The following is a 14,381-nucleotide window of genomic DNA, read 5'->3' as shown; positions in this document are numbered from 1 at the left end:
TTTTAGATATCTGGGAGTGGATCTGGCAGCAGATGGAACCATGGAAGCGGAAGTGGATCATAGGGTGGGGGAGGGGGTGAAAATTCTGGGGGCCTTGAAGAATGTGTGGAAGTCGAGAACATTATCTCAGAAAGCAAAAATGGGTATGTTTGAAGGAATAGTGGTTCCAACAATGTTGTATGGTTGCGAGGCGTGGGCTATGGATAGAGTTGTGCGCAGGAGGATGGATGTGCTGGAAATGAGATGTTTGAGGACAATGTGTGGTGTGAGGTGGTTTGATCGAGTGAGTAACGTAAGGGTAAGAGAGATGTGTGGAAATAAAAAGAGCGTGGTTGAGAGAGCAGAAGAGGGTGTTTTGAAGTGGTTTGGGCACATGGAGAGGATGAGTGAGGAAAGATTGACCAAGAGGATATATGTGTCGGAGGTGGAGGGAGCAAGGAGAAGAGGGAGACCAAATTGGAGGTGGAAAGATGGAGTGAAAAAGATTTTGTGTGATCGGGGCCTGAACATGCAGGAGGGTGAAAGGAGGGCAAGGAATAGAGTGAATTGGAGCGATGTGGTATACCGGGGTTGACGTGCTGTCAGTGGATTGAATCAAGGCATGTGAAGCGTCTGGGGTAAACCATGGAAAGCTGTGTAGGTATGTATATTTGCGTGTGTGGACGTATGTATATACATGTGTATGGGGGGGGGGGTTGGGCCATTTCTTTCGTCTGTTTCCTTGCGCTACCTCGCAAACGCGGGAGACAGCGACAAAGTAAAAAAAAAAAAAAAAAAAAAAAAAAAAAAAAAAAAAAAAAATATCTATCTATATTTCTGACAACTAGCGCAGTGTCTCCAGAGGATCCAATCTAATGTTCCTACCAACTGTTTCTTCCTACTGTGTCTACCTAGCATTCCTGCACAATGTCCCAACCTAATGCTGCTGCCTATAATTCTACCTGTTTCAATTTTTAATGCTCCTGCATAATGTTCCTACCTACTACTTCTATTAAGAAGGCAGGGCTTGCGCACAGTGCTCATTGCAGGAAATTCTAATGCTACAAGGAATGAGACGTGTGATTTAAGCATAAAGTATAACAGAGAGAGATTTTGTGTATGTGGACAGAATGCCGGCAGTCCACATGCAGGCGAGACAGAAAGGAAAGCCAGCTCCCTGGGTCCACAGAGTGCATCTTGAAAACCACTGAAGTTCTGGCTCACTACACAGCTGTCACCAACCCTCCTGATACCTAAGCAGGTAGTACCAATTACATACTTCCTTAGTTGGCAGCTGCTTACCAGTTACTACCTATTAATACAGTCTGTGCCAAAAAATAAGACGCGAGAGAGCCATCAACTTAACATACAACATAACTCACTTCACGTATCTTTTAGAGACCCTGGCAAGTGTAATATATCGTGCATTGACAGCACTTATCATACGTTCAACAGTTTTGTGATAAAAATGCATCAAAACCATCAGTTTATGTCTAGATACCAAGAGGATTGTGTCTGTTCTGTTCATCTCCGATTGATGGGTAATTTTTTCTCCATATTTGTCTGCAATTATCTAGCTCTTGTGCCATCCCATTATGCACTGTAGAGTTACAACAAAGGAGACATTGCAAAAGCAATAGCTTTACATAAAGCAGGGCATAATTTGAAATATACTGCTGAGCTAGCCCATGTCTGCCAGCAAAGTGTCCAAATGTTGGTGAAGCAGTCTCCGAGGAATTATGGCAGTCCATTTTACCAGCTCCTTTTCCCAAGTCTGGATGACAAGTTAAGACTTGCCCATCCCTGATACTAAGTGAAATCAAGCAAAAGAACCATTGCTTGCTTGAACACATCTCGTTAAGGAGAGTTCAAAATTTACTTCAAAATGAACTGGGGTTTCGTATTTTTCATGCCCGACATAAACCTGTACTGACTGCCACCAAAAAAGAGAAACAAGTGAATTTTGCAGGACAAATAGTGTCTGGAACCAAGAAACATGGAGAACCATGTTATGGAGTGATAAGTCAACATTTACTGTGACTAAAAACACCAGAGGGAGGGAGGAAAGGTCACCCCACTCAGACCCTCCCTCTCTTGAGGCTGTTTCAGATACTAATGGTGTTGGTGATTTGGTAATCTTGCAAAAGAATGTGAAAGTGGACCAGGTTGTGTAATCAAATTTACTTAATGACCTTTTACCTGATTCATTTGAAAGCACAAATACATCAATATTTTTGGAGAATGAGGCTCACTGCTACATTGATAGGCCTGTTACACAGTGGCTGAGTGATACTGAGGTGAATTATTTCTATGACTGACCAGGAAACAGCCTTGACCAAAACCTAACGGAAAACATGGTCCATTGTGTAGCAATAAGTACGTGATAAGGTCATGTCTTCTGCGCCAATGCTTGAGGCAGCAGCTAAGCAGCTATGGGATAATTTTCCTCAGAGTAACTCATGAATCTTGCTGACAGCATTCCCAACAGGCTACAGGACTGCATCAAGAGGAAAGGGAAAGTAACAAAGCATTAATCATCTTGGTTTAAGTGTTCATTATGTTTCTTTAGGCCTCTTAACCATATTTTTTTTACCATATTTTTTTCAGTTCATGCCTTAACTTTTGGTGCAGACTGTATATCATACATATGCACAAGTGAGGCCATGGAGCATTTGTTCCCAAAGCTATAATATTATGGCAGGGGAAGTAAAGTAATTAATTAAGTAAGTAAGTAAGTAAGTAAGTGTGTTTGTGTGTGTGTGAGAGAATAAACGAAAATGGCTTCATCTGCACACATCCATTCTAGCTGTTACATATGTGCCCCAGTAAAAATCTACTATCCAGAGGTAAGCCCTAAAGATTACTCCATTGATTACCTTCACCACTTCATATGCTTCAGTTCAACCCACTGATGGCATGTAACCCATCATATCAAATCACAACAATGCAATTCATATTAAAGGTAATCAAATATGAAGTAATTAAGGTAAAGAAAAGTGTCTCATATTTCATAAATACCTGAAAATCATTGTTCAATTACAAACTAAGACATTATAGATATGGCATACTTTAGGTAATATGCCTGTTTAACACTTACAACAATATAGGGCATATCAAGCGCACACAGACCATTTACCTCAACATACATATAATCAATCCATGTCCTGTGTACGGTCATATGAGGGATTCTTACATTTTCAAATCCGAACAATACACTAATATATCAAGTGAGAATAGTTAAGTAATATGAACTCTATGGAACATGGTTTTATTCAAACAGAATGGGGAATCTAATGCTTTACACATTTTCAAAATCAGAAACAACAGCCCATCAGAAGCTCATTTTTAATTCTCTACACATGTTTTTGGCAATCTAAGACCTTTATTTAAATATAGACATTTGCATCACTAATCTCATAGCTAAAATAAAGTCATACTTAATACAAATATATAATACAATGGAATATCATACCTTGATGATGCTTTTGAGGGCCCCATCCTAATGGCTGTGGTGGATCGCCGAGTGCACAATGAGCCACCAAGACAATGAGCTTGCTAAATACGATCCTAACTTCTGGTGCTGGACATTCCAGTAAATATTCCACAAAGCGATGTGGCTGCGCAAACAAAACGTGCTGTGCGAACCATGCACGAGTATGAACTGACGCTCTCAAATGAACCTGTTTATGGAAGACTAAAGTTAGAATCATACAAAAAGCACATCAAATGCAAATCAATGCAGTACTCACATTTCTAAAGACGGATGTAGATACATGATCAAAGCTTCATGAGTTTCCTGAAAACCATACATGAATTTTTTTGGGAGAGGGATAACATTCAAGAAGTGACATCTACATTACCTTCACCAAAAATACATTTTCTGTTGTCTCTTTTTATAAAACAGGATCTGGTACTTACCATTACCCTAATGATCTTTATATTATTTCTCAACAAAAAGCAATGCCAATTTCCTTAGTATCACCATATATCCTCTCTTCAACATATACTGTTTCATTCTGTCTTTAAAGTCATACTACACTTGTACAAATATTCATTCAGTTACCTTATGATAAAAAATCTGACTTTGAAAGACCTATACCTTGGAAGATTTTAACCCTTATCAGTATCATTAAGCACACAGAAAACTAAGAACAATAAAAAGGCCTGCTACAGAGAAAATAACTGTTCAGTATGAAGGCCATCCCCGGCTTAGCCACAATGACGCCCAGAATTCCTTGCCATAATCAATAACATGCTACAAATACTCTCTCATAAAAGCAATTATCCCTCTACTATGTTACCTTATTTATTTCACCTCTCATTTCCTGCCCTTCAGTTTTAACTAGTCCTGATCAAAATGATACATTCAGAATGGATGGGAAGAATCTAATTTATATAACTTGAATGTGATAATGTATAACATAAACATTTCTATGTATGAACTTTTATCCTATAATCAAAATGCAATAGGCATAGAAAAGGGGATGTGGCCTTTAACTTCATTCTCTTATGACATAGTTTGTACATAAATTTTAAAATGAATTACTAATGATACTGATACTGGCCCATAAAAGAATTTTAGATATCTATTAAGGACTAAATGTACCAATGTAAGAAACAATCAGCTAACTAAATGTGATATTACAAAGTATACTTCTAAAGATTATCATAATAATGTACATTCCTACATCAAGAAAAACTGTAAATCCATGTGGATACAACTTGTATTCAGCAATACACACTTATGGATCAAGAGTATCAATCTAAAATAAAACTGTTCAATTATAATCAATATTTCTGAAGGACAGGCAACAAATCAGGTCACACAAATGCACAAAACCTTCCTGTTTCAGAATGGTTAAATGAGATTTCCAGGTACAAGGCACAGATGTGATAGAAAACTTACAGCTTAGATTCATGAAATATGTTTCAAGTAATTACTGAATCCAAATCAGTGGCAATTGAAACATTAAAGTATGTGCCAATTAGCTATGTACTCATGAAATGTTAATCTATTCTAAAATTCATAGCAATAATAAAAAGTCTGAAACCATATATACAAAGCGACCACGTATGAAAAATATAAATACAATCCTAGTTATAAAACCTCAGGATCCCCTTTTTTGGGTTCCTGTATTCCAACCAGGAGCAGGGAAATTATGGACCTCTTTGGGTGAAAGTACCCTCAGCAAGATTGAACTCCTTTTTGCCCATTAATGATGATCCACCTCAGTAAAAGTAACTTTTCACTCATGGTATAACCATATACAAGCACTTTACCTACCTTATCATCCTGCCACAGGAGTCCCGTCTATCTTCTATGGGATCCTATGGTGCTCAGGAAGTCAGTACATCCACCAAGCTGGACCATGAGTCAATAAAGTGCAGTAATACTGTGTCTGTGTGCCTAAGTAAGGTGACTGAAGGGCAATGAGTATTAGGTGTTCAGTGGCTTCATTGTGGTTGTTGTAACTTGGGAAGTGTGGTTGTTTAGTGCTTGTTCAGTCATTTAGGTGTGTATGTGTTTGTTGGGGTGGGGGGATATATGCATATAGGTTGCTAAAGTGTGCAGCAGGAATTAGATTTTTATTTCTGCTCAGCAGCTGCTGGTTATCTAAGGAGTAGTTTCGATGATGATGTGACAAAATACAAGCTGGCATGCATACTGAGGTGGGTGAGTACTTGCAAGATCTGCATTGAAATAATTCATGAAAAATACAATATACTGCATCATTTTGCCAACTATATGTTTCTTGCTTAAGAACAAACAGTACTATTAATGATCAAGAGGAGATAAGACTTCCATCTATCTCAATTTCTTCTATATTTTTCTATATCATTATTATTATTATTATCATTGTTACTATTTTTTCTTTTTTTATTATGCTTTATCGCTGTCTCCCACGTTAGCGAGGTATCGCAAGGAAACAGACGAAAGAATGGCCCAACCCGCCCACATACACATGTATATACATACATGTCCACACACACACACATATACATACCTATACATTTCAACTTATACATATATATACATACACAGACATATACATATATACACATGTGCATAATTCATACTTGCTGCCTATATTCATTCTTGTCGTCACCCCGTCAGACATGAAATGACAATCCCCTCCCCCGCATGCACGCGATGTAGTGCTAGGAAAAGACAACAAAGGCCACATTCGTTCACACTCAGTCTCTAGCTGTCATGTATAATGCACCAAAACCACAGCCCCCTTTCCACATCTAGGCCCCACAAAACTTTCCACGGTTTATCCCAGAAGCGTCACATGCACTCGTTCAATCCACTGACAGCACGTCGACCCCGGTACACCACATCATTCCAATTCACTCTATTCCTTGCACGCCTTTCACCCTCCTGCATGTTCAGGCCTCGATTATCATCATTATTATTATCATTATTTATTTATTTATTTTGCTTTGTCGCTGTCTCCCGCGTTTGCGAGGTAGCGCAAGGAAACAGACGAAAGAAATGGCCAAACCCACCCCCATACACATGTATATACACACACGTCCACACACAAATATACATACCTATACATCTCAATGTACACATATATATATACACACAGACACATACATATATACCCATGCACACAATTTACACTGTCTGCCTTTATTCATTCCCATTGCCACCTCACCACACATGGAATCCCATCCCCCTCCCCCCTCATGCGTGCGGGGTAGCGCTAGGAAAAGACAACAAAGGCCACATTTGTTCACACTCAGCCTCTAGCTGTCATCAATGCACCGAAACCACAGCTCCCTTTCCACATCCAGGCCCCACAAAACTTTCCATGGTTTACCCCAGAAGCTTCATATGCCCTGGTTCAATCCATTGACAGAACGTCAACCCCGGTATAACACATCATTCCAATTTACTATATTCCTTGCACGCCTTTCACCCTCCTGCATGTTCAGGCCCCAATCACTCAAAATCTTTTTCATTCCATCTTTCCACCTCCAATTTGGTCTCCCATTTCTCCTCGTTCCATACACCTCTGACACATATATCCTCTTTGTCAATCTTTCCTCACTCCCTCGTTCCATCTACCTCTGACACATATATCCTCTTGGTCAATCTTTCCTCACTCATTCTCTCCATGTGACCAAACCATTTCAAAACATCCTCTTCTGCTCTCTCAACCACACTCTTTTTATTACCACACATCTCTCTTACCCTTTTGTTACTTACTCAATCAAATCACCTCACACCACATATTGTCCTCAAACATCTCATTTCTAACACATCCACTCTCCTCCGCACAACTCTATCTATAGCCCACGCCTCGCAACCATATAACATTGTTGGAACCACTATTCCTTCAAACAAACCCATTTTTGCTTTCCGAGATAATGTTCTCGCCTTCCACAAATTCTTCAATGCTCCCAGAACTTTTGCCCCCTCCCCCACCCTGTGACTTACTTCCGCTTCCATGGTTCCATCCACTGCCAAATCCACTCACAGATATCTAAAACACTTTACTTCCGCCAGTTTTTCTCAGACTGCATACTTGCCCCTCTCTCCAAAACTCTTGCATTCACCTCCCTAACAACCCTAACCATAAACAAATTAAACAACCATGGAGACATCACGCACCCCTGCTGCAAACCAACATTCACTGAGAACCAATCACTTTCCTCTCTTCCTACTCATACACGTGCCTTACATCCTTGATAAAAACTTTTCACTGCTTCTAACAACTTGCCTCCCACACCATATATTCTTAATACCTTCCACAGAGCATCTCTATCAACTCTATCATATGCCTTCTCCAGATCCATAAATGCTACATTCAAATCCAATTGCTTTTCTAAGTATTTCTCACATACATTCTTTGAAGCAAACACCTGATCAATAGATCCTCTACCACTTCTGAAACAACACTGCTCTTCCCCAATCTGATGCTTTGTACATGCCTTCACCCTCTCAATCAATACCCTCCCATATAATATCCCAGGAATACTCAATAAACTTTTTTTTTTTTTTTTTTTTGCTTTGTCGCTGTCTCCCGCGTTTGTGAGGTAGCGCAAGGAAACAGACGAAAGAAATGGCCCAACCCACCCCCATACACATGTATATACATACGTCCACACACGCAAATATACATACCTACACAGCTTTCCATGGTTTACCCCAGACGCTTCACATGCCCCGATTCAGTCCACTGACAGCACGTCAATAAACTTGTACCTCTGTAATTCGAGCACTCACCTTTATCCCTTTTACCTTTGTACAATGGCACTATGCATGCATTCTGCCAATCCTCAGGCACTTCACCATAAGTCACACATACATTAAATATCCTTACCAACTAGTCATAATCATCAGGCACTTCACTATGAGTCATACATACATTAAATATCCTTACCAACCAGTCAATAACAGTAATCCCTTTATTTCGTAAATTCCACTGCAATACCATCCAAACCCGCTGGCTTGCTGGCATCCATCTTCCGCAAAGATTCTACTACCTCTTCTCTAATTACCAAATCATTCTCCCTAACCCTCTAACTTCACACACCACCTCGACCAAAACACCCTATATCTGCCACTCTATCATCAAACACATTCAACAAACCTTCAAAATACTCACTCCATCTCCTTCTCACATCATCACTACTTGTTATCAGCTCCACATCAGCCCCCTTCACTCATGTTCCCATTTGTTCCCTTGTCTTACGCACTTTATTTACCTGCTTCCAAAACATCTTTTTATTCTCCTTAAAATCTAATGATACTCTCTCACCCCAACTCTCATTTGCCCTCTTTTTCACCTCTTGCACCTTTCTCTTGACCTCCTGCCTCTTTCTTTTATACATCTCCCAGTCATTTACATTATTTCCTGCAAAAATTGTCCAAGTGCCTCTCTCTTCTATTTCACTAATAATCTTACTTCTTCATCCCACCACTCACTACCCTTTCTAATCTGTCCACCTCCCACGTTTCTCATGCCAGAAGCATCTTTTGCGCAAGCCATCACTGCTTTCCTAAATACATCCCATTCCTCCCCCACTCCCCTTATGTCCTTTATTCTCACCTTTTTCCATTCTGCACTCAGTTTCTCCTGGTACTTCTGCACACAAGTCTCCTTCCCAAGCTCACTTACTCTCACCACTCACTTCACCCCAACATTCTCTCTTCTTTTCTGAAAATCTCTACAAAGCTTCACCTTCGCCACCACTAGATAATGATCAGACATCCCTCCAGTTGCACCCCTCAGCACATTAACATCCAAAAGTCTCTCTCTTGCGTGCCTATCAATTAACACATAATCCAATAACGCTCTCTGGCCATTTCTCCTACTTACATACGTATACTTATGTATATCTCTCTTTTTAAACCAGGTATTCCCAATCACCAGTCCTTTTCCAGCACACAAATTTACAAGCTCTTCACTATTTCCATTTACAACACTGAACACCTCATGTACACCAATTATTCCCTCAATTGCCACATTACTCATCTTTGCATTCAAATCACCCATCACTATAACCCGGTCTTGTGCATCAAAACTACTAACACACTCACTCAGCTGCTCCCAAAACACTTCCATACATATACGTATACACATAACACACTCACTCAGCTGGTGCTCCCAAAACACTTCCATACATATACATACACAGACATATATATACACATGTACACACCCACACTTGCTGCCTTCATCCATTCCTGTCGCCACCCCACCACACATGCACTATGCAACCTATTTTGAGATATGTGAAGAAAAAAACATGAAAAATGCAGTTTACTACATAATTCACTAATCATGAGTTGAATGTTTTGAACCCAAAGCCATCCAAACATTCATGATAAATGGTAATTCGAACTATACCACTGTTTTTTCTTTTGTCTTTCTGAACATGTAAATAATTATTAGTCTTTCTTAACTGTAAGCACATTTATGTTTAAGATTTGCCTGATTTCTTATTCAAGTTTATGAAGAATTAAAGGGCAGTATTTGGTGGGATATTCTGAGTTCCAGTCTCTACTTACATATAAAAGCAATGAACTGTGACTTGAGCAACCTCTCAGTCCCTATTGTGCAAAATACAGTGACAAGCGTATGAGCAAGAGGAAGATCTATTACCTGGCTACTCCCTATTACCCATTTGCTCGTTTGTTAATGTACTGAGGGCACATTATGTTCATTCATAATGTTCATTCAATATCATCTACAGCATTTTATCTATTCATATCTCTGACACCTGTTCCAATTGAAACTCCCTTAAAGGGGTGGTCTTGGCAACAGAATCTCCATTGCTAAAGCACTCCACAGCCACTTCTTAGCTTTTAGTGCTTCACCCTTGGGTAAGTCTAGCACAGTGTTTGCAGAGGCTTCTACCTAATGTTCCTAATGACTATTTCACCTAATGTTCCTACCAACTACTTCTACTTAATGTTTCTACCTTATAATGTTCCTAAATGTTCCTACCTACTATTTCTATCTACTGCTTCTACCATTTTGCCAAAAGGCACAACTAGTGTATAGTGCTCTGCAGGAAACTCATGAGCTGCATGAGTTAAGGGTTGTGAAGCATTACATATGACAAGGAGAGATTGTATGTTTGTGGATAGAAAGCCAGGAGTCCACATGTTAGTGAGGCAGTGAGAAAAGACTGTGACCTGCATTCTGTTACAAAATTGTTAAGTGTATGCCTAGGAACTTACATACAATGGAAATTTAGTCAAACGAGAGATTTTGGCCTTGGCTGGAAGCAAAACCTCTCTTTTAATAATGAAACCTGTACTTGCATATGCTGATGATTTTTAAGAATTTAATGCTCAGTAAAAGTCAGCTAACACAGCTACATAATCCGCAAACAGCACCTGATTCACCCACCGATGTATCTAACTCACTCACTTTAAGGCCTCCATCACAAATCTGTCAATTACCTGATTAAACAACTACAGTTACATTTTGTGTCCTTGATACAAAAACCATCTTCAATTGTAACTACTCACCCTTCTCCTCTACTATTCACACTCATGTCTTACTCTCCCATTAATAACTCCAGACTGTGTGTTAAGTAACTTTCCATTTACTCTATACCTTAATGACATCTTCATTAAGATCTCGGTGTCAACCTTAACACGCTTTCTCTAGTTCCACAAATGCTGCATACAGGTAATTCCTTTTTCCATCTTTTCCAACAAAAATTCTTCAGAAGAAAATACTGATCCTCTAACTCTTCTGAATCTACCACTCTCTCAATCATCTCTCTCTCCAATACACCTTACCAGATATACCTCTTTACAAGTATTCACTTGTGTGTTATTTGACTCTGCCTGCCTACCTGCCTCATGACTAGGTTGTATCATCATCAGCTGATGGAAAAGAGTTCAGTGTCACTGAGGACCTACTCAACTGAAGGAGTCCACCTTATCCTGCTCGTGTGGAGTGTGGCCTTGAAGATGTAGAAGCCCCATAAAAAGGTCATGCAGCTGTAATACATTCACAGATATAGCCCCATAAAAGGGGTCATGCAGCTGTAATACATTCATAGAGATAAAGAAGATGAATATACCTATCTAAGAGAAAAAGGAAACATGTTCTTACTTGTAATGCGTCGTACCATTCAGAAGCTGGTCCCCGTAAAGTCTTTTTGGTATGTAGCCCCACAGAAAAGAGGAACTTACTACAGAGCTGTGAGCTGATCATGGCTATCTCTTCACTCTCCACAACCTACAAACCAGAAACGTTTTCACTCAATGGTAGCTGTATATAAAATATCAATTAATTATTCACATCAGTTTTAAACTAAATATACAATCTTCCAATTCTTGAGAAGACTGGCTAAAGAGAGTCCCTGACTTACAAATGTCTGACCATGAACATCTTTCACAAACAAGCTCCAAAATACATTATACAATCTACAGTCCATCATACAATCAATTAATCATACGAACTAAATGTGCATCTTTTTTCATTAAGCAATGCTTAATATGATGTTTTAATAACTATAACTACTTCAGGATATAATATCTAACATATTCATGCAGTCAGGATCCATGAATATTATACATTCAAAAGTTGGGGACCCCCCTGTAATGCATCACCCCTTTATGAGTCCCTCATATTCTTTTGGCAAACACATATGATCAGAGGTGGATCAAAAGACAGGTTTTCCTTTCCTCCAAAATTCGTAAATACTTTCCCTTATCTTCTCTTTTTCCATTTCATAATTCCCTCTACATTTCAATTCAGGCCCAACCTTGATGAGTACTTTTGTCTACGACTAGTGCCTTTAAAAAATAAACAAATAATAATAATAATAATAATAACAAAGATGCTTGCTGTCAATGGACTGAACCAGGGCATGTGAAGCGTCTGGGGTAAACCATGGAAAGTTCTGTGGGGCCTGGATGTGGAAAGGGAGCTGTGGTTTCGGTGCATTATTACATGACAGCTAGAGACTGTGAATGAATGGGGCCTTTGTTGTCTTCCTAGCGCTACCTCGCACACATGAGGGGGGAGGGGGTTGTTATTTCATGGGTGGCGGGGTGGCAATGGGAATGAATAAAGGCAGACAGTATGAATTATGTACATGTGTATATATGTATATGTCTGTGTGTGTATATATATGTATACGTTGAGATGTATAGGTATGTATATTTGCGTGTGTGGACGTGTATGTATATACATGTGTATGTGGGTGGGTTGGGCCATTCTTTCGTCTGTTTCCTTGCGCTACCTCGCTAACGCGAGAGACAGCAACAAAGCAAAATATAAATAGATAAATAACAAAGATGTATCTAGGGAAGCAGTGATGGTTTGTGCAAAAGATGCCTTTGGCATGAGAAAGCTGGGCAGATTAGAAAGGGTAGTGAGTGGTGGGATGAAGAAGTAAGACTGTTAATGAAAGAGGAGAGAGGCATTTGGACAATTTTTGTAGGGAAATAATGCAAATGAGTGGGAGATGCATAAAAGAAAGAGGCAAGAGGTCAAGAGAAAGGTGCATGAGGAGAAAAAGGGCAAATGAGAGTTGGGGTGAGAGTATCATTAAATTTGAGGGAGGATAAAAAGACGTTTTGGAAGGAGGTAAATAAAGTGCACAAGACGAGAACAAATGGGAACAACGGTAAAGGAGGCAAATGGGGAGGTAATAATAAGTAGTGGTGATGTGAGAGGGAGATGGAGTGAGAATTTTGAAGGTTTGCCGAATGTGTTTGAAGACAGAGTGGCAGATATAGGGTGTTTTGGTCAAGGTGGTGTGTGAAGAGAGGGTCAGGGAGAATGATTTGGTAAACAGAGAAGAGGTTGTGAAAGCTTTGCGGAAGCTGAAAGCCGGGAAGGTGGCGGGTTTGGATGGCATTGCTGTGGAATTTATTAAAAAAGGGGGGTGACTGTATTGTTGACTGGGTGGTGAGGATATTCAATGTATGTATGGTTCATGGTGAAGTGCCTGAGGATTGGCAGAATGCATGCTCAGTGCCATTGTACAAAGGCAAAGGGGATACAGGTGAGTGTTCATATTACAGAGGTATAAGTTTGTTGAGTATTCCTGGGAAATTATATAGGAGGGTACCGATTGAAAGGGTCAAGGCATGTACAGAACATCAGATTGGGGAAGAGCAGTGTGGTTTCAGGAGTGGTAGAGGATGTGTGAATCAGGTGTTTGCTTTGAAGAATGTATGTGAGAAATACATAGAAAAACAGATGGATCTGCATGTAGCATTTATGGATCTGGAGAAGGCATATGATAGAGTTGATAGAGATGCTATGTGGAAGGTATTAAGAGTATACGGTGTGGGAGGTAAGTTGCTAAAAGCAGTGAAAATTTTTTATCAAGGATGTAAGGCATGTGTACGAGTAGGAAGATAGGAAAGTGATTGGTTCCCAGAGAATGTTGGTTTGTGGCAGGGGCGTGTGATGTCTCCGTGGTTGTTTGATTTGTTTATGAATGGGATTATTAGGAAGGTGAATGCAAGAGTTTTGGAGAGAGGGGCAACTATGCAGTCTGTTGTAGATGAGAGTGCCTGGGAAGTGAGTCAGTTGTTGTTCGCTGATGATACAGCACTGGTGGCTGATTTGGGTAAGAAACTGCAGAAGTTGGTGACTGAGTTTGGTAAAGTGTGTGAAAGAAGAAAGCTAAGAGTACATGTGAATAAGAGCAAGGTCATCAGGTACAGTAGGTTTGAGGGACAAGTAAATTGGGAGGTAAGTTTGACTGAGAAAAACTGGAGGAAGTGAAGTGTTTTAGATATCGGGAGTGGATTTAGCAGCAGATGGAACCATGGCAGCAGAGGTGAGTCACTCAGTTGGGGAGGGGTGAAGGTTCTGGGAGCGTTGAAGAATGTGTGAAAGGCAAGAACGTTATCTCAGAAAGCAAAAATGGGTATGTTTGAAGGAATAGTGGTTCCAACAATG

The 14,381-nt window shown here is 39.8% G+C and overlaps 1 protein-coding gene across 1 annotated transcript in view; it reads right to left on the bottom strand.

Moving 5' to 3' along the window:
* The window catches only part of LOC139759273 (ubiquitin carboxyl-terminal hydrolase 9X-like), a 144,189-nt gene that overhangs the window by 27,601 nt on the left and 102,207 nt on the right, over positions 1-14,381 (bottom strand). The window contains exons 41-42 of the mRNA XM_071681418.1: positions 11,571-11,696; positions 3,452-3,659 (exon numbers count right to left, since the gene is read on the bottom strand). Of these exons, the coding sequence (XP_071537519.1) occupies positions 3,452-3,659; positions 11,571-11,696 (334 nt within the window). The remainder of the gene's footprint in view (positions 1-3,451; positions 3,660-11,570; positions 11,697-14,381) is intronic.

Source organism: Panulirus ornatus, chromosome 32, assembly GCF_036320965.1.
Source record: "Panulirus ornatus isolate Po-2019 chromosome 32, ASM3632096v1, whole genome shotgun sequence".
NCBI lineage: Eukaryota > Metazoa > Arthropoda > Malacostraca > Decapoda > Palinuridae > Panulirus > Panulirus ornatus.
This window is presented reverse-complemented; position numbering and strand designations above follow the sequence as displayed.